This window comes from Lepidochelys kempii, chromosome 3 (genome assembly GCF_965140265.1).
Source record: "Lepidochelys kempii isolate rLepKem1 chromosome 3, rLepKem1.hap2, whole genome shotgun sequence".
Taxonomy (NCBI): Eukaryota; Metazoa; Chordata; order Testudines; family Cheloniidae; genus Lepidochelys; species Lepidochelys kempii.
In genome coordinates this window covers 150792580-150819481 of record NC_133258.1, presented here as the reverse complement: position 1 = coordinate 150819481, position 26902 = coordinate 150792580, and the positions used below count along the sequence as shown (strand labels likewise).

At 42.8% G+C, this 26902-nt stretch overlaps 1 protein-coding gene across 1 annotated transcript in view; it reads right to left on the bottom strand.

Moving 5' to 3' along the window:
* The window catches only part of DNAH8 (dynein axonemal heavy chain 8), a 577606-nt gene that overhangs the window by 6778 nt on the left and 543926 nt on the right, over positions 1-26902 (bottom strand). The window contains exons 86-91 of the mRNA XM_073338555.1: positions 19906-20022; positions 18325-18426; positions 17605-17765; positions 10120-10276; positions 5127-5279; positions 4837-5026 (exon numbers count right to left, since the gene is read on the bottom strand). Of these exons, the coding sequence (XP_073194656.1) occupies positions 4837-5026; positions 5127-5279; positions 10120-10276; positions 17605-17765; positions 18325-18426; positions 19906-20022 (880 nt within the window). The remainder of the gene's footprint in view (positions 1-4836; positions 5027-5126; positions 5280-10119; positions 10277-17604; positions 17766-18324; positions 18427-19905; positions 20023-26902) is intronic.

Genomic DNA, 26902 nt, shown 5'->3' with positions numbered 1-26902 from the left:
CTCTCGTGGCGGTGGAGTACAGGAGTCGACAGGAGAGCGCTCGGGGATCGATTTATCGCATCAAGACTAGACACGATAAATCGACCCCCCGCTGGATCGATTGCTGCCCGCCAATCCAGCGGGTAGTGTAGACATACCCTTAGAGATGAGGATCCCTTTGATCTGTCTGCAATGGAGAGAAATAGTCTGGGAGATTTCCTGAAGGGTTTACTCCTAGCCAAATAGAAGGCTAATGCTCTCCTGCCATCAAGTGTATGTAAAGCCACCTCCCTTTTGTCCCGGTGCGGTTTCAGAGAAAAGTCTGAAAGGTGGATATGCTGATGTATATGGAAGTCTGAAGATATTTTTGGTAGGAACCTGGGGTGCAGTCGTAATGTAACCTTGTCTTTGCTATTAGAGCACCTATTTCTCCCACTCTCTGAGCAGACGTAATGGACACTAGGAATGCAGTTTTCGTCGAGAGGTGTAGAAGAGAGCAGGTGGCCAGGAGTTCAGAGGGAGGCCTCATAAGACACCTGAGGAAAAGGCTGAGGTCCCATGCCAGAGTAGGGCACCAGATTTGTGGGAAGAGGTTGCTCATATCCTTGAGAAACCTTCTTGTTATAGCATGGGCCAAAACAGAATAACCATCTATCTTATGATGGAAGGTTGTGATGGCTGTGAGAGGCACTTTTATGGAGATTAGCAATAATCCTGACCCTTTTAGTTCTAGGATTTACTCTAACACAAGCAGTAGTGGAGAGGATGTAGGAGTAATGTGTCTTGACTCACACCAGAGTTGGAATCTCTTCCACTTTTGAATATACGTGTGATGAGTAGTTTGTTTCCTGCTATGTAGCAGCACCATTTTTAAATCCTCAGAACAGGTCATTTCCTACCTTTGGAACTATCGAGGAGCCACACCTGGAGTCGGAGAAACTGTAGATGGGGTGCTGGATCCGACCAGCATCCTGAGAAAGGAGATGAGGAACAGGCTGGAGAGTGATTGGTAGGCAAGTCGCCAGTTGAGTAAGGTATGGAAACCATGTTTGTCTTGAACACATGTGAGCTATAAGTATAACCCTGACTCTTTCTTTTCTTGTCTTGAGAAGGACCTTGGATTTTAGAGGAATTGGTGGAAAGGCATAGAAGAGACCTGTGTTCCAGTGTAGGAGAAAGGCATCTCAAAGAGAGTGATAACTCAGGCCAGCCCTGAAGCAGAACTGGGAGCACTTCTTGTTTCTGGCTTCAGCGAGTAAGTCTATCTTTGGGACTCTCCAACGTAGAACTATGCTGTGAAGAATGATAGAGTATATTTCCCATTCATGATCCTGGGAAATTTCCTACTGAAAGCATCTGCTGTAGTGTTCTCTATGTCCAGGAGGTAAGCTGCTGAGATGTTGCTGTGGTAGCAGATATACCAATTCCAGAGTTTCACTGCCTCAGCCCAAAGGGAAGGTGATCTTACTCCTCCCTGGTGGTTTATGTAAAACATATGAGATGTTGTTTGCCATAATCTTTATATGTTGACCCTGATCAGTGGTAGGAAATGTCTACAGGCATTCCTGACTGCTCTGAGTTCCAGTAAATGATATGTAGTGTGGATTCAAGTGGGGACCACTTGCCTTAAATAGCATGGGTGTCCAGGTGGGCTCCCTATCCCAATAGGGATGTATCTTTTGTCAATATTAACATTGGGGTTGGCTGAGTGAAGGGAACACCTGCGCAGACATTGTGAGGGTCTTTCCACCAGTCGAGGGAGGTGTTGACTGACAAGGGCATCGATAAAAGTTTAAGCTGTGTGTGCTTGTACGTACACTGTTCTGAGCCATCCTTGAAGGCAGTGCATGTGGAGTCTTATGTGACTTATTAAAAAGGTGACCACTTCCACGTGTCCCAGCAGTTGAAGACAGTTTCTGGCTGAGGTCTGGTCTGATCTGTTGAGATTAAGTTGGCTAAGGTACTGAATCTGTGTGAGGTAAGGAAAGCTTTGGCCTCTACTACATCTAGGTAGGCCCCTATGGATAAATGGAGTTAATGTGGACTTTTGGATGTTTAATTGTAGTCCCAGTTGGAGAAATAGGTCCATAGTCTTTTGTGTGACCCTCAAATCATCATCAAAGGAGTGTGCTTTGAGCAGGCAATCAGCTAAATATAGGAATATCGTAATTACTTGTTTGCAAACGTGTACCAGTGCCACAGAAAAGACCTTTGAGAACACTCTGGGTGCAGATGATGGACAGAATGGGCGCACCTTGTTGTGAAAGTGGTCTTGTCCCAGAGTGACACTTAGAAACCTTCTGTGGGATGAGTGGATTGTGATATCAAAGTAAGCATCTTATAGGTCAAGGGCCAAGAACTAGACCCCCTGGCCTAGAGACGGGATTATTGCTGCCAAAGTAACCATCTTAAAGCATTGTATCTGAAGGGCTAACCCCGAATTAATATGTATGTAAGATCTTAACCACAGTCTCTGTTAAGAACTTTTCATATAGGCCCAAATACCACAGCTTGGTCAGAGGCCTGGGGCCTAGCTAACAATGAACAATATATGGCTAAAGAAAACCTGGGTGAACAGGAGGCAACCTTGCTTTGTTTCAACTAGATAAGCAGAGTCAGCATAACACCAGATGGTGAGCAGTAATTGCGTGTCCTTATCATGAGTTACAGGCACACAATGCACTGAGAGGAGCCTCAAAGTCTACTCCCCGGTGCAGGAAGGAGATACAGACAAACTCCCCAAATGCCAACCAGAGTTCAGGGAGAGGCCTAACATGTCAGTATGAAATATGACATCCTCCCTTCCACAGATGTATCCTCCCTTACAGATGCCACTTCTAGTTCTCAGAAACAAAATGGTGAACCCTAAGATAATATCTATTGCCTGTGCTTTTCACTGTCTTTTTGCTTTAAACCCCCAGGAATGTACCTGTTGGCCAACCAGAAGAACTACCTCATTCCGATAGACCCCAAAAATCAGGATTTAACCTACACATTGCAATAGGAAAAGTTTGAGGGAAAACACCTGTGTATTAGCAACATGTTAACCTGAGCTATGGGCAGAGTCATTATGTAATCTTTTAGACTATTGGTTTATTGTGCTAATCTTGTCTGGCTGCTAGAACCTATCCAGGGGCTCGGGAACTCCCACCCCATCTCTTCTCTCCGCCCATAAGCACCCTATATAATCTATTGTAATCAATTGTTTAGCAGTGTCTCGCTGAGCCTGATAAGCAAAGTGACACTCTGCCAGTGCTGTGCGTAATAAACCCTTGTGCTTGACTCTGTACAGTGTCCATTTCTGTTCCTTCAGATGACGATGAGGATGGGATGCAAGTTTGTGAACTGATTGGGAGCCAGAGACTGACATCCAAAGAGAGGTTAGTATGTTGAATTTACCACCTCATTAGGCTAGGGATAGAAGTCTCTCATCCCTTTTAGACACATTTTGCTCCTGCTTTTTAAAATTTAAGTGAAAAGGAACCTAGACACATGTAATCCAAGCATAGGGGTTAAAAAGGGGTACCAGTTGGGAAGGGAGACGAGTATCAGAGGGTTATATACTGTTTAACTAAGGGCTGTGTTATGGAGCACTTGGACAAACCACCAGCAAGCGAACAGCCATGAGTTAAGCCCAGAACTGGCTGGGTACGTGAGCGGTAGGCAGTGTGAACTGGTGGTCCCACTTCCTCGTTGCACATAACATTGCACGTCCTGACAGAGCACCCTCCATCAGGCATGTGACGTATGTACCCTCGAACAGTACGAGTCTCCAACAAGGCCAGCAATTGTGTGTAAATTGAGACCGCGGTGTTCAAGGGGGGAGAAGGGGAGAAGGGACGTACATCCCCTGGGAGGAGGCAATTGAGGCAGCTGGGATCTCTGTGCCATCTGGGATTTACTATAGCTCCTTTTTTTGTGCAAGTGTGTAAACTTCCAGCGAGTGCAAAGTGGCTCTGGAATTTTTTTAGTGTATGGAGGGATTCATCTGCCTCTTCTGCAGATAATCTGGATGCTTTGAAAGGAAGGTCCTCCACAGTGGACTGGACCTCCCTTGGAAAGCCAGAAAGGTAAAGCTGGGAAGCCCCTGCAGCACCGCTGCTGTTGAGATGGAGCAGGCAGCTGTGTCAGTGGCATCTAGTGAAGCTTGCAACAATGTCCTCGCGAGAAGTTGACCAATAGAGGACAGGATATCAAGATGTATGAAGTGGTTGAAGGTGCCAATAGTGGTTGAAGGTGCCTTGACTGAGAAGTCAAGAAAAGATTTGTCCCTGGTGGAATATTTACATAATAGGTTTTCATTACTACTGTTTATTTATGTAATATTGCAAATGTATGTGGCACTTTACAAATCAGAGAGTAAAATATATTATCTGACTCAAAGAGTTTACATTGTAAGAGTGGTAGCTTAGAATGAAAGAGAGAGGGTTCCACCTCCTACCTATAATGAACCAATCTGATCTAGATTAACAAAACAAGCCAACAAATAACATCTCTCTACGATGTACAAAACTGGTTCCCTTACAATGTACTCATATCTGTTTTTGCTACTGTGCAGTTGCTAAATTACCTGTTGCGGCAGAATGCAACTCTCCAGTACTTGTAACTTGCAATTTAAAATTAGATGAAACGTTACAAGTCATAAGGAAACCAGGAAATAAAAATATATTTTCTTTGGAAGCTATGTTATCAATTTTTGTTACATTAGGTCCATAACCCAGACTCCTGAATTGAAGAAAACAACTACTCATTATTTCATCTACCACATTCAATTACATATGTAGTGAAATGCATCAAACTGTGATTAAACATAATACACTGTACTATAAACATGAGCAAAATCCTGACAGTACGCACCTTGTGGATTAAAGAACCCAGTCATCCAAAACACATTTGGTCTCCCTTCAAATATCCAGGTATGGAACTGAGTATTTCTTTCCAGGAGTTCAGTAAACCAGAATCCAAGTGTTGAAGAATCCCAAGATACCCTTTTCCACAGTTGAGGAATTCGAGCATCATACATATTATCAAGTGCATCTCTCAAATTCTGAAAAAGTGAAAATAATAATAAATGAATTACCTGTAACAGCTGAAATGTGTTAGTTATAAAATGAGTACTTTTTTATGAGAAAGACGCATGTACTCACCTCACTCATAATAATGGTTCCTTCTATGGCTAACTTAAGATCATTCAGACTGTTTCGGAGTATTGTAATAACCTTTTGCATTCGGTCAATTTCTTGACGAAGAAAAATATTCATAGAATTAAGGTGTCCCATCTTTATTAAACGGGCTTTCACCTAAAATATAGGAAGTGTAGAGAAAACAAGTCAATTACATTTTGAAGTTTTGCAAGTATTGTTGTATATGGTAGTTTAATGCTTTTTTAGTACTGAGAAAAATAAATGAGAGGCCTGTGATTTGGGATTGTGGAAACACAACCCAGTGGGATTTTTAGAAGGAGGAAGGGGGACGCAAGGGAAGTCAGTAAATATTCTTATTGACTCCATCTTTTTCTAAGAGATTCAGATTCTGACAAGAAATAATCAAGGATCTTGTAACAGCTCCTTAGATGGCTGAGTTATCATCAAGATATGGTTTCTTAGATCTGCAAAGCAGGAAGTTAGGCAAAAAGGCCCTGGTGAAATTTGAGGAAGGGGAACATTTGTGACAGTGAAAGTAAGCAAAGACAGTGAAGCACATGGGTTCATACAGTCCAATAGCTGAAGCCATGACTGAAGAGAAGGTTACTCACCTTGTGCAGTAACTGAGGTTCTTCAAGATGGCTGTCCCTGTGGGTGCTCCACTTTAGCTGGCTTGACATCCTGTGCTTGTAATTGGAGATTTGTGGTAACAGTGCCATGCTGGATATAACCTTAGGTTTGGATTGACCCGTGACTAGACAGTCATCCAGGTAATGGTAGACCTGTACTCCTAGTCTCCTGAGGAATGCCGATACTACAGCCATACGTTTTGTGAACACTCGAGTGCTGCTGACAGGCTGAATGGAAGCATCAAGAACTGGTAATGCCAGTGTTTCACTATGAATATGAAGAACTTTCTTTGCCCATGGTATATTGATACTTGAAAGTATGCATCTCTTAAATCAAGGGTGGCATATCAGTCAACAGGATCCAGAGAGGAAATAAGGGATGCCAGGGTGACCATGCAAAACTTTATCTTTTTGAGATAGTTGTTGAGCCAAGACAGGTCTAAAATAGATCTGAGGGATCCCTTGGCTTTCAGGATTAGGAAATAATGGAAGTAGCAACCCTTCCCTCTTAAATTCTGTGGAAACTCCTCTATGTCTTCAACCTGAAGGAGAGTTTGAACCTTCTGGACCTGAAATTCTTTGTGTGAGGTGTCCCTGAAGAGGGACTGGGAAGGAGGGATAGAAATAAACTGGAAGATCTATCCCACTTCCACAGTGCTTAACCCCCAACATATGGGACCAAGCACTGAGGAAATGGGAAAGGTGGTTTACAGACAAAAGAAGAATGGGGTCTGGCATCCTGGGAACTGGTACAGCATCTCTGAGTGTTCCATCAAAATGCCTGCTTGGAACAAACTGGATGTCTAGGAGGGGCAGGCATTGATGCAGAAGTAGAAGGAGGAGGTAGTCTATGCCTATAACCTCTACTCTTCTTTTTCTGCAGATCCTGTTGGACAGCTGGAGCAGAATACTGAAGGGGTTGCTGAGACCTGAATTGCTTCCTGGAAGGGACTGGGATGTGCACCCAAGGGACTTTAATATTGCCCTCAAAGCCTTTATCCCATGGAGCTTAGCATCAGTCTGCTCCAAAAGGAGCAAGGATCCCTCCAAGTGATGGTCCTGCCCAGTCTGTTGGACCTCCGGCAGGAGCCCAGAGGACTGTAACCAGGAGCTCCTATGCATGGCCACTGAGAAAGCCATAAGCCTGGCTGCTGAGCCAACCACATCCACAGAAGCTTATAGTGAGGCCCTTTCCGCTGACTTTCCCTCATCCACTAGTGAGGAGAACTCCTGCCTAGCATCCTCTCGGGGCTTGTTTTTAAATTTTAGCATGGAGTTCCATATGTTAGAGTCATACCAGCCCAAAAGTGCATGATGGTTTGCAATCCTGAGCTGGAACCCCACAACAGAACAAACTTTCCTATCAAACATGCCTAACTTTTTTGAATCTTTTGATTTTAGGGTTGTGCCCAGATGCCCCAGGCTTTTTCTCTCTCATTGGTAGCAGATACTACCGGGGGAAAGAGGGAAAGGTGTACAGGGATGAGAGTAAAGGAACTCATAACTTTGAGCAGGTGCATAATACTTGTGCTCGGCCCTTTTTGAAGTTGGGGAAAGGGATGCAGGAGTCTGCCATAGACCTTAACTGAGTCCATAATGGTCTCATTGAAAGGCATGGCCACTCTTTAAGGACCTGCAGTGGCTAAAATATCAACCAGGAAATTAGAGGATTCTTTTACTTCTTCCGCCTGTATGTATATCCTTAAGGAAACCCTCTAACAATTCCTGGTGCACCTTATAGTCATGTGGGGGAGGCAACATGTTCCCCCCAACCCCACCCCGAGACTGCTTCTTTAAGGGAAGAGGAGGAGGAGGCCAGCACTGCCTGTGGATGCCCTTTCTCCCTTTCTTGATCTTCACGGTCCTGTTGAGCTGGCTCTTGCTGTCCAGTACTTGGCTCAGTACCAAAGTCAGGGACAGTTGCTACCTGGTGGGTAGGTGTGCACGCCATTCCAATGCCACTAAATAGGAGTTCTTGGAATAGGATCTGGAAATAGGCTCAAAGCCCCCTGAATTCCAAAAGGCCACTGGATAGGGCATAGGCACCCAATGACCTCCTGGCCAACCGCTTGATGGTACTCCTTTGACCAGATCCCTTGAAGGGTAGAAACTTCTGGAGGAGGGGTAGTGAGAGTGGCTCTGAGAACAGGAAATGTAGGACCTGACCTCTGACTTGGAAGACAATGATTCTCTTTCTGCTGGCCCTGGAGGCACCATTCCAGATGGTGCTGGTGACTGGTAGAGAGGCCTGCAGAGAAGGCGGGCGTTACAGATTTTCCCTTTGATGGTACCGAAGAATGAGCCATCAGGAGTACGTAAGGCTGGCATGGTTCTGAGTGCTGTAGTGATTCTGCTGGTTCTCCTGTGTGCACTGGCACTAATAGTGTCGACTCTTGTACTGCCAGCAATACAGGCACGAACAGAGCCAGGAGGTTCCTGGCAGCCTCAAACACTTCCAGCATGGTCAGTACCGAGACAGTGTCAGTATGGTGTGATGCCACAGAGGTGGAAGGAGCTCCTTCTGGTTCCAGACTCAATGGAACGTGCCTAGGCACTGGAGTCAATGGTGCCATCTTCGATGGTACCAAAGCAGAGGAGTGCTTTACCACCACAATCTACTCCTGTCCCCGTGCCTAGCTTCAGTGTCAGGGATCTCCCCCTTTTGTCAGTCTGCTTTTTATGCCTCTTATTAGGCACTGGGGATGGTGAGCAGTGCTGGGACTCAAACATGATAGGAGGCACTTGGTGCCGAATCTGACCAACCTGGCTCAAATGGGGGGCTCAAGGCAACCTCCATGAGTAGAAACTTTAACCTGGCTTCACAGTCTCTCTTTGTGTGCGGCTTAAAGTCCCTACAAGTTTGGCAACACTACCCCAGTAGGAGTTTCCTTGAGGCACTTCAAGCAACTTGAGTGCAGGTCACTCCTGGACATAGCCTTAATGCAGGGCTTAAAGCCTGGTAACTAAGGCATCCCTCGGCTCCAGGAACCAACCGAAATCCTCAGATGGGGTAAAAACTGAACTAACTAAACAAACACTAAACTATTTACAATAAAATACAGGAGAACACAGTCCACTGAGAGCACTTGCAAAAACAAGAAGAGCAGTTCCAGTGACTGTCACAGGTGATCTGAAGGAACTGAGAAGGTTCGGGATTGGTTGGGCCCTTTACATCAGCACCAGCAGCATGCAGCAGCAGAGGGCAGGGGTGGCAGGTTTGTAGAAATTCTGGTGGTGCTCAGAACCCGCCCCCCCAAAACTCCGCCCCCCACCTGCCTAAGGCTCTGGGAGGGAGTTTGGGTGGGGGAGGAGGTCTGGGGTGCAGGCCCTGGGCTGGGGCATGGGATTGGGGTGCAGGACGGGTGAGAGTTTGGGTGCTTGGTGAAGGCTCTGGGAATGCAGGAGGGAGTTTGGGTGCAGGCTATGGGAGGGAGTTTGGGTGCAGGCTCTGGGAGGGAGTGCGGAGGGCTGGGGTGCAGGATCTGGGAAGGAGTTGGGGGCAGGAGAGGGTGTGTGGTAAGGAGGTGAGGGTGCAGGCTCTGGGATGGAGTTTGAGTGGGGGAGGAGGTCTGGGATGCAGGCCCTGGGCTGAGGCAGGGGTTTGGGGTGAAGGACGGGTGAGAGGTTGGTCTCTGGGATGGAGTTTTGGTGGGGGAGGGGTCTGGGGTGCAGGCTCTGGGATGGAGTTTAGGTGCTGGGTGCAGGCTCTGGTGGTGTAGGAGGGGGTGGGGGGTCTAGACTCTGGGATGGAGTCTGGGTGTAGGCTCTGGGCTTGGGCAAGGGGTGGGGGTGTAGGAGAGGGTGAGGGGTGCAGGCTCTGGGACAGAGTTTGGGTGCAGAGGTGGGAGGGTGCGACACTTACCTGGGGCTCCTAGGCAGGGCGAGCTGGGAGTCTCCATGTGCTGCTACCCCCAGGCACCGCCTCCGCAGCTTCCTATTGGCTTCAGGGGTACTTGGGGGCGGGGCACAGACCCACCCCATCCAGGGGCTGCAGGGCGGGGCCAGTAGCCACGTGGTGCGAGCAGGCAGGACACCGCTCAGATCTGCTGCGCTGCTGGTGGTGAGTGAGGGCCCCGGGCTGTTTTAAATGGCCCAGGGGACACGTGGGGCAGAAGACGGGGCTGAGGGAGAGACCTGGCCTCAGACATTGCTGGAGCCGGGCCCCGGGTCAGGAATATTTCTGGTGCCCAGGCACCACGGGCCCATAAAACTCGCCGCCCATGGCAGAGGGCACTTGAACCACTCAGACAGGTACCACTAAGAGAAAAATTTCCAGTGACGATGTGCAGGGCATGTGCACACCCAAGAATGGAATGCACATGTGCAATCACTCGAAGAAGAAATAAAAAAAAAACAGACTAGTTTACCTCATGGGGTATATAATCAGGAGGCAGTTTGCCCAGCATATCTTCAGCTAATCGGAATACAATGGCTTCACGAGTTTCTCCAGCTCCACCTCCACTTTCCTTAGGTTGAATATTAGTGATGGTGTTAAGAACACTGGCTGCGGTGTTACTCTGATATCTGAGAGGAATATTAAATCATTAAGAATATTTCATAAATTACATAGCTTCTTTACAGCTAAACTTTATGCTTTGTAGAATCATAGAAGTAGAAAATGGAAAACACCTATTAGGTTATCAACTAGATTGTGAACTCCTCAGGGTAGAGATTGTTTTCCAGTGCTGAGCATACTGAGCATGCAGTAGGGTAGGGGACCTTTGTGTGACCTCAGATTTCTACGTAAGGAATAGGAGGAACAGCAGGTTCCACAGGGATATTATTCCACTCTGTTAACAAGAGGGTAAGGAGAGAGCAAAGCCTTGAATCTTTTCCCTCAATGTGCTGGCTTGAAGAAGGGAAGGATTTGTGGCCAAGAATTACTGTCCTTGAGCTGTGTTATAAATATAAAGGGAAGGGTAACCACCTTTTTGTATACAGTGCTATAAAATCCCTCCTGGCCAGAGGCAAATCCTTTTACCTGTAAAGGGTTAAGAAGCTAAGAAAACCTCGCTGGCACCTGACCCAAAATGACCAATAAGGGGACAAGATACTTTTAAATTTGGGGGGGAAGGCTTTTGTTTGTGTAATACCTTTGCCGGGAACAGATTAGGGATGCAAGCCCTTCAACTCCTGTAAAGTTAATAAGTAATCTAGCTAAAAAATGTATTAGGTTTTCTTTGTTTTGGCTTGTAAATTCGCTGTGCTGGGGGGAATGTGTATTCCTGTTTTTGTGTCTTTTTGTAACTTAAGGTTTTGCCTAGAGAAATGTTTTAAATCTGACTGCCTGTGAGATTATCTTCCATTCTAATTTTACAGAGTGTTTATTTTATCTTTGTTTTGTTCTTCTAATAAAGTTCTGTTTTTTAAAAAATCTGATTGGGTTCTTAGGGTCCTAAGAAGCGCAAGCTGGTCTGTGCTCAACTTGTTTATTCTCAAGCCTCCCCAGGAAAGGGAGTGTAAGGGCTTGGGGGGATAGCTGGGGGAAGAGGAACTCCAAGTGGTCCTTTTCCCTGCAGCATACCTTGTGCCTTGGAAAAGTTTTTAACCTAAGCTGGTAAAAATAAGTTTAGGGGGTCTTTCATGCAGGTCCCCACATCTGTACCCCAGAGTTCAGAGTGGGGAAGGAACCTTAACAGGCTGCTTCTTGGGGAGTGAGGTGGGGAAGAGCTATGCATACTGTTCCCATTACACAAGGCTAGATGTAAAGGCCCTTATTAAATAGTAAATCCATTCTTTTACAAGGCACTACAGGATTGATGGTAAAAATTTCTGGATTTACAACACTGGCGATTAAAATCCCTTATCTACAGAATAGATACAGCATGTGCAGTGCTAGTGTAAGGTTATGCTTTGAGACAATATAAAGAAGTGAATAAATATATGCTATATTTGATCCAAAAAGAAGGTAGTCAATGCCAGCCCTACAACACCAGTACAGTCACAGAAGTACTTTTGTTATACTGCTACGTAGTCATAAGGATGTACAAGAGAGAGTCTGAATAAAACCAGTTTATTACCAAGAGAAGTCTGTCCTGGTGTTGCAGGGCTGCCATTGCCTATCCTCCAAGTCAAATACACATGAACTTGTACACTGACTCGGAGCATAACTTTACATGTCAGTTTTGCCTATCCACTTTCAGATGACACCCATCTCCATCCACTAGTTTGTCTCATATATAGTTATATAAGAAATAAAACTAAAGATTGTGCTGAAAGATGGATGTATGTGAACTCTCAAAGCAGCTAAGCTTTTTTAGAAATTATAACATTGGAGAAAATAGCTATAGCAGTTCAGCATAAACAGTTTGTGAATAAAATTTAAAAAGTCTATAAATGAGAAAAACTAGGAGAATTACTTGTTATTCTGTTTTTCTGAAGATATCATTTAGACAGAAATACTTACTTTTGTGTCTTAGATTCTTAGTGCAAGTTTTTAAAGAATTCTGACTCCTAAGAGTAGTGGTACAAGGTTAGCGTATGAGTCAGGACGTCATATGTCATTCCTAACAGGTTATAAGTACCACTATCCCAACATTGCAGTCAGTTCCTTTACATGCATGGAAGATGAAGCTCTGATGATGTCAATTCAAAAAATATTTTAAAAATATAATACATTGCAAATATAAAAATTAAAAAAATATAAAAATATGTCCCGTCCCCAAATCAAAACAAAAGGAGAGGTTACTCACATTGTGCAGAAACTGGAATTATTAGAGACATGTCCCCCACAGGTGCTGCACTTCAGGTGTGTATGTGCTCCCATGCACCATTGATCGACAGCTCCATGCGTCTTTGATCGAAGATTTTTTGTAGTGGTGCCTGTTTGGCCTGCGCATGCGCCTTAAAACATCCTCATGCACTGTACTGAGGCTATATAGGGCTGCACTGGTGACCCAACCTCAGTTCCTTCTCTACTGCAAAATCCTGCAGAGGAAACTCTGAAGCAGAGGGGAAGGAAGGCCAGTAGTGCAGCATACACAGGGAAACACATCCCGTAGAACTCCAGTTACTGAACAATCTTTCCTTCTTCAAATAAGGTATGGCTGCTTCACTTTAGATGACTCCCAAGCAGTATCCACACAGGGAGGAGGAAGCTGAAAGGCAGAGTCTAACACTGATGACAGAACTGCATTGCCAACTGCCGCCTCTGATCTAGAGGCATGAATCAAAGCATAATGCTTGGAAAAAATATGCATTGGAGTCCAGGTTGCAGCTCTGAAAATTTCAGCAACTGGAGCATCTTGAATAATGCCATAAAAGTAGATTGAGACCAATGAGATAACACTCTAGAAGGAGGTTGAATGTTGACAGAGTCATAACATGAAATAATATACCCAGAGATCCACCACAAAGGTCTTTGGGTGGAGACAGTGGATGCTTTGGATCTGTTCACAACTGAAACAGTTTGAGACACTTTTGGAACGGGTTGGTTCTGTACAGATAAGAGGCTAATGCCTTTCTAATATCCAAGGTATGGAGGGCATTTCCCTGCTTAGTCTCATGTGGTTTCAGGAAAAAACTAGGAGATGACAGTTTAGTTAACATGAAATTCAGAAGACACTTTAAGTAGAAACTTAGGATGTGGTTGTAATGTGATCTTTTCTTTGAAGAATTTTGTAAAAAGGGGGATCTGTCATTAAAGCCCCCATTTCTCTGATCCACCAGGCAGAAGTGATGGCCACCAAGAAAGCTGTTTTCCTGGATAGGTGCAGCAACAAACATGTAGCTAATGGTTTGAAAGGATGTTTCTTCAGGCAATTAAGGACAAGTTTTAAGTCCAATATTGGAGTAAGCTTTCTAATCTGTGGAAAAAGATTCATCAGCCTCAGCCCGCATCCCAAGAAGGATGAATTTGATGTTATAATGATGGTAGGAGGAGCCTGAACAAAAGGGACTCCCATACAAACCTTGGAGAGGTCCTTCCACCAACTGCGTGACTCCAGAACCCAACAAGGACACCTGTTTGTCCAGACTGTGTTTGTTCTGTACACAACCTGTCCTGAGCCATCCCTGGAAGCACTGAAGGTATAAATTGTATGTTGGGTTATGAAGGTACAAGCTGCCATATGACCGAATAGTTGAAGACAAATTCTTGTCAAGGTTTGAGAACTTATCTGATTCTTTGAAATGAGATTTTTTTTTAAGGATATGAACCTGTCCGTAGCAAGGTAATGCCTGATTGTCACAGCATCCAGAGAAGCTCCTGTGAAATACTGCTGTCAAACTTAACTTTTTAACATTGAGTTGGAGGCCTAAACTGTGAAACAGAGACCAGGTCATTTGTACTGCCAATAGGACCTCTTGGTAAGACTGATCCCTGAGAAACCAATCATAGAGATAAAGGAAGACAATCATGAGTTGACGTAGGTAGGCAGCAACAACCACCATGATCTTTGAGAGTACCTTTGGTGCAGAGCAGAGACCAAAACAAAGCACATGACACTTGAAGTGATCATGGTTAACCGTAAAATGAAGATGCCTCTTGTGAGAGGTATGAATTTTGACATGAAAATACACCTCCTGAAGGTCAAGAGTCAAAAACCAATCCCTGGAAAGTAGGGAGGGAATTATAGCTGCAAGGGTCATCATCCTGAATTTCTGCTGTTTCATGCTGTTGTTTAGATGTCTGAGTTCTAATACTGGTCTCCATCTCCAGTCTTTTTGAGGACCAGAAAGTACTTGGAATAGAAACCCTGATCCCTCTGCTGAACTGAAACTGGTTCTATGACCAGTAAATGTGGAAAAAAGCAACCGATTGTGCGAAGGGTCCCTAAAAAGGGATGGGGTGGGGGAGAATGGCAGTGACAAGGACGGAATAACCAGATGTTATGACCTCCAAAACATGTTTGTCAGATTGTATTCTCTCCCATGGAGGTTGGAAATAGGAACGATAGTATCCAAAGGAAGGAAGGAGGGAGGATAGTGCAGCAGTAGATTCCTATGGAGTGGATGGTTCGGGCTCTCAATCAAGCCATCAAAACTAGTGGACCTAACAGGCTCTAGTAAAACCTAATTCACAGGGAGCACCACATGTGCAGAGCTAAAGTATGTAAAATGTCCAGGAGCTTATGATGAGAGTCCTGGATCTCTTCTAGAGGGACTTGAAGTGTATCTGTGATACATTTCATCAGCTCCTGGGATTGTCTAAAGTCATCTGCTATGGAAGGTGGTGATGGCACTACAGACTCACCTGGTAATGACAAGGAAATACTTGGGTGAGGTATTACTTCCCTGTCACCCCTTGCCTCCTGCTTCTCAAAGATCTCCTCCACTGGCTCTTGTTGGCGAACTGGGAATGAGGGCTCAGAGGAATGGGTCTGCCTATGCATCCTGTGAGAGTGACTTGGCACTCTTAGGAATTTTGGTGGTGCATAGGGCTCCCAATAAGACCACTAGGGTGGCCCATAAGGCAAGGGAGGAGGCATCCACTGTTGGTCACCCCAGGTAGATGGGAGACAATGTCATCTGTCCTCCATTCTCTCAGAATAGGTAGGAGAATGCTGTCTTGCCTAACAGACAGGAGAACCCTGAATTAAGATCTATAAATCAGAAGATTCATTGTCATCAAATTCCGGGTGTGGGTGGGTGGGTGATAACTGTTCACCCTGAATGGTCGACATCAGGGTAGAAGGAGGTTGACCCAGAAGATCTTGATGCGGAAAGGTAGAAGCAGTACATAATGGAAATTCTGGCTGATCTGACACAACAAAATCATTTGAATATCTAAACTCCTGCAGTACCAATTCATGTCCCATGGAAGTTGGTGAGGAATGGATCTTATACCTGGCCAGCACATGGGTGTCTCCCAAACACCAGCAACACCAAGATTGTCCATCACTAATCAGGACAGCCTCCTAGTAGGAAAGGACCATATTGCTGTTGTACAGTTGCTGCAATGGAGACATCCCTAGGACATGCAGTATTAGTGACAGCCTTGCCTCTGATTGCGTAAGCCTTAAACTGGCCATTCCCTATTTCATGCTGGCCAGGTTATAATAATTGGAGATGCATTTTGACATCTATTTTAACATCTCCCATTGTTTCTTATGACACCGATTTGCTGGGCAGTGCTGGGACTGCCCAACAAATCGGTGTCATAAGAAACAAAAAATTGGGTGGACTTTCTAAAGACTCTAATCTGCCCCAAAGAGAGCCCCAAGGACCTTTTTATTATGAAGAAGGGGATGCTGGCATAGAACGAATGCAGGCCAAGTAATAAACTCATTAAGATGCAACTCCAACTTCACCTTGAAGAAAAATATCAGATTGGTCCACAGCATCACCTTATCCATCTTTATATACCAAATTTTACAAGGTAAGTCACCAGAGGCTGATGCTCACTCACTCTGCTAGTTGGAGTCTCTAAGAAAAAGATGCACCAAGAGGAGGATAAAAACCAGTGCTGGGGAGAAGTGAAAGATTCCAGAACAGAGCTATACGCAGCTTAGGTCTCTCTAGGAATCCCTCTAGCAGCACCAGAGTCAATGCTCATTTTCTGAGTGAGTTCTCTTTAACTCCCCCCTTACAAATCCAAAGTAGTTCTCCCCAGGACTTATTTCAGCTCTGGATTGGAGTAAATCACAACTCATCTTGGTGGACCATTTATCCAGTTGTAGGGGGTCTGAATGCATTGGAGCAGGAATGAAAGAGGAAGATAGCTGCTTCTCTTCCAGCTCCTTTCCTTCTATAGATGTACCTGGATCAGTGGACTCTAAGGTGGTGTGCCATTCTCCTAGGATTCCTGTGATATTGGCACTGTGATATACTGTGGTGATGGGACCATATAAAAATCACAATAGTGCATATTTGTGCCTTCAGTGACTGCACAAAATGGCTAAGAATCTGCACCTTAAAACGGAGGATAAAGAAATGTGCAAAACCATGCCCTGAACAAAAATTCTAGACAATATTGGGTTCATAGAACTAGATCACATTTGAATACCAGGTGTTTAACACTTCTTAAAAAATGAAAATGAAACATTTGAGCAGTTTATAACAGCCCTAGAAACAATGAGTATGAATATCTTGCAAATGACATAATTCATGACAGAATTATAGGAACTGCAAGGAAAAATGATGATTCATTATATCTTGTTAGAGATCATATGATATTAGTTGAAGAAAATAAAAATCAAGATGTTGCATATATTGTTTGTGAATCAAAAAGGGAATAAGTGAAAGACAAAAATTAAAACGGAGTGGGTACTAAGTGATGCCAAAAAGCCACTTTTAAATAATGGAATTATGGAAATATACAAGAGAGATGGCAACAAAGGTTACTGTTACATCAAAAGGCATACTGTAAAGAAAGTGTCACCCAAAGAATTATTTGGCAAAAATGTGTATAGGAGCAAAAAAGGTGTATGAATTGGAAGCATGGAGCAGCAGAATGCAAACATTACCAACTTTTTATTATTGAATTGCATGGTATCTGTAAGTGAATGCACATATTAATATAAACATGAATAATTTTACAATACACAGGTTGGCTAATGTTAGCAGAATTCAAAAAAGACTTCTATGACTTTACTTTCATTGTTTTTGAAAGGAAGTGATTGCTTTAAAAGAATAGGTAAAATTGTTATTAGAGATAAGCCATAAAGCTGCTAGACTGCTCTCAGTCTATATGTACATTACCACAGGGGGTATTTTGAAAAAGATGTTTTTAAATTGAAAACTGTGGCTTTCAAAGAGTCCATAAAAGCTTCCTTAGGCAGTGGACTCCACGCAAGCCCAAGAGTTTCCCTGCAAAATGTATGCTTTTACTCAAATATATTTGATAGGGCTCTGACTGTTTTCAAAAATTAAAAGAAAAATCCTCAGCGTCATAATGTTTGAGACCCACTTACGTGATGTTAGCATTTGGGTGAAGACCAAAGACTTCTGGGCTATCCATGGCAGGGAGGGTCTGAATGTACTCCTGATACTGATCCAGAGTTTTGCATACTGGGATTTTATATCCAGTGTAGAAACAAAATGTGCTCTCAAACATCTTTTCACTGAACCACACCTGTGCAAAATAAAGAAAAGACACACTTAGAGAAATCAAAACTTTGGATAACTTTGCCATTTCATACAGGGATTTCACCTTGCATTTATTTTCTTCAGTCTTCTTGAGAAGTTAGAATTATAGTTGGGCTAAACCCAGTCATTTTACTCTAAAACAAAAATAAGGCTGTGTCATTACAAAGTGATTCCTTCAAAAGTTGAGTTCAAGTTGGGTAAATTATTTTTCTTTATTAAAAAGTGTGCATGCTCCTATTTTAAGAGGGCTATTCAAGGAGGAGGATCTCATGGGCTAGGAAGGATAATTTGTATACTTTACCCACAAGGCAAGGCTTTTACAAAGTAGAGTGTTGAAGAGATAAAAACCCACCAGAAACAAGAGTTCTGACACTCTAGATGATTCTCTTCATATAATGTAATTGCAATATTGACTTAAATATTCACTTCATGAAATCTAACTGCAAAAATCACAAATCACATTATATATTTTAGTAAAAATGAATATTGATACTGTTGCCAGATTTTCTTTATAATGACAAAACTGTATTTTCAAGCTCTCTTACTCTTGCAAAACAATTAAGAAGACGCTTATCATAATCATCAGTGACCCGACCTCCATATTGCACTTCTCCAATCATGTATCGTACTGTGCTCCATGATATACCCTAGATACAAATAAAATAAAATACTGTAGTTACAATCAATATCCATCTATGGCAGTGGTGTCCAACCAGTAGGTTTGGGGGACCCTGGTAGTCCTTGAGGCTCTAAATTGTGACCCTCAAGAATGACTGTGTTTAGAAGATAAAATTTAATCACAAATTTCAAATATATTCCCTGAACCATGTCCTATAATTTTTAAACTCAAGTATTAGAATTGGTCCTGTCATGACATGGAGGCTTTGCCTCCCCAAAAACCTCCCACCACCTCCTTTGTAGTCCTAAAAGCAGATATGGTGTGGTTTGGAAGCCCTTTGAACAGCTGTGGTCTCTTCCTCCTTTCTCAGCCACTCTCCCACTGGCCTCCTGATGCATTGCAGAAGATGGCTGTTCCACTACCTGCTTCTGTGCACTACACCTTGGGAGCCTAAGGAGAACAGGATAGAAGTTTGACTTGTCAGAACCTAAGGGAATGTTCAGCAAAGGATGGTTTCCCTCACTGACACAGCCATCCACAGCACCCCAGGAGAGGGCAAAATAGGAGAAGATGAGAAACAATAACCAATTATAGCTCCTGGATTCTCTGCCCCAATCCCATCACAGATTTGAGCAGTCTGAGGATTGCTCTTATTTGTACTGGCTCTCTGTAGTCCCCAAGAGACTATATACAAATTGGGGATAATCAGAGTTCAGTGTGCTCTAACTATTCCCCCTTTCTATCCAAGAGACTGTGGAGAGGGAGGTGTAGGAAACAAACATGCTCTATGCATGCGAGAGACTCCTCTGTGCTAGAGAAAATCCCTGCAGGGGATTTGTGGATGATTTCACTGCCTAAGCATCACAAAAGGAGCAGAGCATGGTAGAGATTCTACCCTGAACTGTTGCCCTTGCTCTCTTTGAAACAATAAGGTAGGCCTTACGGATGAAAAAGTTGGATACTATGAATCAAAGGAAATATTAGAAATACTCAGTTGATGAAGTCTTAAATGGCATTTTTAATTTTATTATGAACAAACTGAACCAATTTGACTGAAATGCAAGTAACTATAGACATGTAGTTTATCTGCATAGTTTCTTTATGTTCTGTAATATAATATACTTAAAAACAGAAATCAACATTAACCAGTAATTGTTCAAAGGCAGTCATATTTTAAATAGAATGCTGAAATTGCAAGATCAAATTCTGAAGTCTCTAACCAGAACTCATATTGTAGTCCATGGGAATATGGGCTGAGTAAGAACTGCAGAATTTGACCTATAGTGACTGATGAGAAAATACTTAATGCTTTTTCAATTAATTTTAATTTTTTTTTTTGCTACAGTTTTCATGTGGATAATAGTGTCCGTACTAGACTGACTGTGCTTCAGAATTGACATTTTGGTCACTATTCGTATGACTGAAAGAGTAAGTATTTTTCACAATATAAACAGAACTATATGAATTAGAAGCAATTATAGATACTGTTCACATAAATATGACTCACTTTCTTGATGTCACATTCATCTAAGTGATTCTGTATAAACTGAACACTGGCTGTAAAGTCAGCAGAGTTGAATTCATAGGGAATATTCCAACCCAAAGGGCCAAACTTGCGTCGTTCCTTAAGAATACCATTGAAAACAAATAGTCAGTCTGTTTTCTTTAAATTTACTCACTGTGTTGTTTCATTATTATTTCTGATTAAATTAAACTGGAATTAAAGATTATAGTCAATAAATGACCCAGTCCAAATACCCCATTATGCATTCCTTTGTGGCATTAATAATTAAAAATGGGTTTCAGGTGCAGCATATTGGAACAACATGTGAAGGAAAAACAACAAAAACATTTATCACTACCCATCCCAATCATCTTAATAGCCCTGGGTTTTAAAATCTCCTATGTCTCTATTGCTAGATCAGGATGATAGAGTTTGTTATGTTAAGTACTATACTTGGCCTAATTTTCAGACATGATGAGCACTTGCAGTTCCCACTGACTTCAATAGACTCAGCACATCTGCCAATCAGGATATAATCTTTCTTTTTTTCTATATATGGTCTATTTGCTAAAGGTAGTTTTAATTTTTCAGTTTCATATTATGAAGTTGCAGTGGGGGAGGTTTAGATTGGATATTAGGAAAAACTTTTTCACTAAGAGGGTGGTGAAACACTGGAATGCGTTACCTAGGGAGGTGGTAGAATCTCCTTCCTTAGAGGTTTTTAAGGTCAGGCTTGACAAAGCCCTGGCTGGGATGATTTAACTGGGAATTGGTCCTGCTTTGAGCAGGGGGTTGGACTAGATGACCTTCTGGGGTCCCTTCCAACCCTGATATTCTATGATTCTATGATTCTATGACACTGAGTTGCTCAAGTGCACTTAGCTTGTCCCTTTTGCCTTAATTCCTTCTCTGATGCCTTTCAAAGTTCTTACCACTTTTACACATGGTATGGCTACCCGTCTACCTCCCTTATGTTATCTCAGATCCTTCATTATTAATGTTTCAGGTTAACATTGTATGCTTCTTTGTAAATGTAAGTGTAAATCTACCCGTAAAAAGAAAAATAGTTATCTCTAAAATATGGAGAAGTAATCCTTAGAATGAAGGCATTATAAAACACTGAACAGCCTCACATCCCTCACAACCACATTTTAAACTCCTCATGTGGTGTAGGCCTGTGATTTGCTGACAATCTTCTTATATGGCTCCTAGGAATCTCAGATATGTATTAGTCTGTTATTTTTATTCCTTTGTGTGAACATGTACATTTGTGCCCTCCTTGTAAATGGCTGTTGCATGCTATTTTGCTCCTTCTAAAAACTGTCAAAAATGTAGAAGCAAAGAAATACAACAAGATAAAGACGGAGCTGTGGAATACTGTACTTACATTTTTTAAAATCAGAGATAGCACATTTATTAGGCATCTCAAACAACATAACTTCCCAGTTAGCAACAGTAAATGGGTAAAACCCTGGCCACACTGAAGTTAATGGACAAAACTCCTATTGACTTCAACATGCCAGTCACCTAATACGTTGAAGTGTGGTTATGGTCAGAAAAAAACTATGTAAAAATTGGTACCTTACTTATCAGATCTGCTGCCTATGTGTACTGAGAGTTATATATATTGACCTAACTGGAATTTTCTCTACCTTGAAATGGATTTCTGAGAGACCACTAATCCATGGCTTCTCTTCTCTCTACAGGTGACTGACAGACAAGCTGGACTACAAGTTGTCAAGAACAGTATCCCTGATGAGGCCATGGCACACTTGGTGGCTGAGCTTCATGACTTTGTCCTCACCCACAACTATTTTAGATTTGGGGACAACTTATCCTTCAAGTCAATGGCACCGCTATGGGTACCCGCATGGCCCCACAGTATGCCAACATCTTTATGGCGGACTTAGAGCAACGCTTCCTCAGCTCTTGCCCCCTAGCACCCCTCCTCTACTTACGCTACATTGATGACATCTTCATCATATGGACCCACGGGAAGGAGGCGCTTGAAGAATTCCACCTGGATTTCAACAATTTCCACCCCACCATCAACCTCAGCCTGGACCAGTCCACACAAGAGATCCACTTCCTGGACACTACAGTGCAAATAAGTGATGGTCACATAAACACCACCCTATACCGGAAACCTACTGACCACTATACTTACTTACATGCCTCCAGCTTCTATCCAGGAAACATCACATGATCCATTGTCTAGAGCCAAGCCGTAAGATACAACCGAATTTGCTCCAATCCCTCAGACAGAGACAAACACCTACAAGATCTTTATCAAGCATTCTTAAAACTACAATACCCACGTAGGGAAGTGAGGAAACAGACTGACAGAGCAAGACGGGTACCCAGAAATCACCTACTACAGGACAGGTCCCACAAGGAAAATAACAGAACACCACTGGCCATCATGTACAGCCCCCAGCTAAAATCTCTCAAGCACATCATCAACGATCTACAACCTATCCTGGAAAACGATCCCTCACTCTCACAGACCTTAGGAGACAGGCCAGTCCTCGCTTACAGACAGCCCCCACAACCTGAAGCAAATACTCACCAGCAACTACACACCATACCACAGAAACACTAACCCAGGAACCAATCCCTGTAGCAAACCTCATTGTCTACTCTGTCCCCATATCTACTCTAGTGATACCATCAGAGGACCCAACCACATCAGCCACATCATCAGAGGCTCATTCACCCGCATGTCCACTAATGTTATATATGCCATCGTGTGCCAGCAATGCCCCTCTGCCATGTACATTGGCCAAGCCGGACAGTCCCCACGTAAAAGAATAAATGGACACAAATCGGACATCAGGAATGGTAACACACAAAAGCCAGTGGGAGAACACTTCAATCTTCCTGGACATTCTATAACAGATTTGAAAGTAGCTGTACTTGAACAAAAAAACTTCAGAAACAGGACTTCAAAGAGAAACAGCAGAACTAAAATTCATTTGCAAATTTAACACCATTGCAAATGTAATACCATTAATTTGGGCTTGAATAGGGACTGGGAGTGGCTGGCTCATTACAGAAGCAGCTTTGTCTCTCCTAGAATTGACACTTCCTCATCTATTGTTGGGAGTGGACTACATCTACCCTGATCAAATTGATCCTGTCAACACTGGTTCTCCACTTGTGAGGTAACTCCCTTCTCTTCATGTGTCAGTATATTTATGTCTACATCTGTAACTTTCACTCCATGCATCTGAAGAAGTGAGGTTTTTATCCATGAAAGCTTATGCTCAAATATATCTGTTAGTCTTTAAGGTGCCACAGGACTCCTTGTTGTTTTTGACAGACAAATGACATCAGTAAAATGAATTAGATGAAAATGTTGTTAGTGCACACTGGAACCAAAAGCAATTTGCCTAGAATTAACACACTAGTGGAACTGGTTAAAATAATAGTAATCAGGTAAGTGTATGGATTACTAGTGGTAGTGAAAAAATCACTTTTTGGCAGCAAGTTGCTGTAGAGTTCATGGGCTTTGCTTAGGTCAATAGGGTCAAGAAGACCACAAGAAAGCTTCTCCACAACCATGCAGCTTTGCCTTTTCTCTTCATACTTTTCACAGCATTCTGAGAATGAGGGGGGAAAGAAGGGAAGGCACAGAGAACTCTGCAATTCCAAGGAACAGACTGTGTCTATTCCTAGTAGATCCCTGTTACTGTAGAAGAGAAGTAATTTGCAGCTGTGGCTTGTGTTAAATAAGCCTATTACTCCACATATCATGCAAATCAGATGAAATATTTCTGGGCTAATGCTACATTCCCTAGGATGCACACTGGAGTGGCTGAGCCAACCTACTATGATTTTGAATTTCCCAAAATTCAAATATGGATTGTGCTGGGAACTAAGCATTTCTTTTCCTGTTCATTTCAAGATGGGTACCATCTTTCTGAGTATGGCTATGTTCTCAGTCCCTCATTAATTATTGAGATAAGACCTCACCTCAGAACTGTCCGAACAGACAAAACTGGATTCTGAAAAATCTGTCTTGAAATGTAAACATGCCAAGTAAACAGCTTCCATTTCCAATATGCTAATATAAAGGTCTTTTTTATTCCCTGACTTTGTCTTGCACAGACCCGTGGCTTAACAATCCTCTGAAACCTTTTCTGATACAAATTCACATAACTCTCCTGTGTAATGAGGTAAGATCCCAAATAGACTAGAATCTTTGATGGTTCTAAAACACTCTTTTGAAGATTCATGATAAACCCCAATAATTCATTTGTAACCACAATCTGAACTTTTGGAAGAGATTTATCATTTATCAGCCAATCGTCTAAATATAGAAAAACATGAACATCCCAGGGCAGACACTATTGCAATCAGAATCTTTGAGGAAATTTTTGAGGCCATACCAAGGCTGAAAGGGAGGACAGTGTACTGAAAATTTTGGTTGTTGATCTTAAATGTTGGATACTTCTGACAAATGTAGCAGTACTTATATGGAGATATGAGTATCGCACAACTGTGGATACTAAAACTTTTCTTTGCTGCACAGCTTCTATTATACACTAAAGAAATTCCTTCTTGAATTTGCTATGCTCCAAAAGCCAGTTAAGCCATTTGAGAGTCAAGATTTCTGTGAAGTCTTCTGAATGCTTGGGCACTTAAAAACAACAGCAGAGAAAGTGCTTTCATTCAGCTCATCTGAAGGGAAAGGAAGAAAGGCATAGATATCTTGTAGATGATAAATATATTAGCATCACTCTTTATAACATTTCCTGAGAAGTGAGGCATATTCTATATAGTAACAGTTAGAATGACAGAATCCATTTGTCTAATGGTATGTTTTTCCACTCTGAAAAAAAAGGATAATTCTGTCCCCAAAAGAATGAATGGGTTCAGAGAGCAGCAGGAAATCAGTGTGGATTTACTAGGATGAGGACCTTCCAAAAGCCTTCTGACCTCTGTCCCGCTGATATTTATATATAGTTCCCTGAGCTGCAAATGTTAGATGTATAATGTTGGTATGATTGTCTGAAGAAACTCACTGGTTCTGAACAGAAGTGTTGAATTTGGGACTTTCTTTACTTTGCTGACAAAAAGACTCCAGTTAGAAAGAAAACCTCTTACTGCTTTATCTAAGTCATTATCAAAAAGTCCAACTCCCCAAAAACGCAAGGAAGAGAACCTTTTCTTTATTCTGAAACTTGACAATCCATTGGGAAAGCCAGAGAATTATGTGAGCCACCACTTCACTGGACACAAACGGTGGGTCTGATTCAACTCCATTAAAATAAATTAAAAGACTCCAGCTGATTGGAATGGGAGTTGTTGGATCAGGCCGCTTACAAATTTTGAAATATCCACAGTATTTGTAACATCAGCTACAAAGTCATTCGTTAAAATGGCATGAATTTATTTATTTATGTATTTATTTAAATTTTCTCCTGCATGGTCAGTGCCTTCTCAACCAAATGACAAAGAAGCTTTAGAGATGTTCTGGATTCTCTACCCCCTAAATGAAACACCTTGTTATTATTATAATACTATTATTATTTGTATTATCATAATAACTCGGGATTCTAATCAAGGATCAGGGCCTCACTGTACCAAGCACTATACAGACATGTAATAAAGAAGACAGTCCCTGCCCCAGAGAGCTCACAATCTAAATAACAGAGAAGATGCAACAGGAGGTCAAAACAAATAGATTGGGGAATGGTGGGAGGATGCAATAAGAAAATGAACAGAATTGAGCAGAAAACCAGAAGTTACAGCTCATCAACTGTCCAATCATGGCTCTTTCCATCCTTCTGTCACTAGTTTTCTTACAACATTTAGAGGGAGACTAGCCTCTGTGGCCTGAGGGCCTTGTTGAGGCAGCCTACCAATACCAGATCTAAGAAGGCAAAAAAAAAAAAAAAAAAAAAAAAGCAAGCAGGGACACTGTCAGATGGCTGAGAGTAGCATGCGGAAGCAATAGCTGAATCTAGAGCAGTGCTACTCAAAGTGGTGGTCCGCAGATCAATGCTGGTCCGTGAGCCATCGGCTGCCGGTCTTCTCTTACATTGGAAAAAAAAAATGCCGGTCCCCCACATCAGATAGCTTGAGAAGCACTGATCTAGAGGACACACACAGTGGCTGTGGAAGAGGAAGCAACTGACACAGTGGGTTTGTAGGGAGACAGCATATTTGTGATAAAAAGAAAGTTTATCTACCTTATTAGACCTTGCTGCTGGCTGGGTCTTTGGCTGGAAGTCTAACCCTGCACATTTCAGACACACATGGAAAAAATGGTCACTAATTGTTCTGTAACTGTTCAAGATGTGTTGCACATGCAGAAAAGGACCTGGGGATTACAGTGGACGAGAAGCTGGATATGAGTCAGCAGTGTGCCCTCGTTGCCAAGAAGGCCAATAGTATATTGGGCTGTATTAGTAGGAGCATTGCCAGCAGATAGAGGGAAGTGATTATTCCCCTCTATTTGGCACTGGTGAGGCCACACCTGGAGTACTGTGTCCAGTTTTGGTCCCCCCACTGCAGAATGGATGTGGACAAAAATTATTAGGGGCCTCGGGCACATGACTTACGAGGTGAGGCTGAGGGAACTGGGGTTATTTAGTCTGCAGAAGAGAAGAGTGAGTAGGGATTTGATAGCAGTCTTCAACTACCTGAAGGGGGTTCAAAGAGGATGGAGCTAGGCTTTTCTCAGTGGTGGCAGATGATAGAACAAGAAGCAATGGTCTCAAGTTGCAGTGGGGGAGGTCATTTGTGCATCCCTTGAACAGGCCTCTTTCATGTCCCTCAACCAATCTGGAACCTCTGCTGGACACCAAGGGTGAAAACTCCTCAAGAATGGAAAGCGATGCCTCCTATCTTGGGACTGAGACACATATCAGCAATCTCTGATTCTGAAAATGAGCCTGAGTCATCTAATGTGTGGGATGGGTGGTATGTGTGGTCATGTTTGGTGCTGAAGACTGCTGTTGAGACTCTAGAGATGACAGTATCAAGGGGAGCA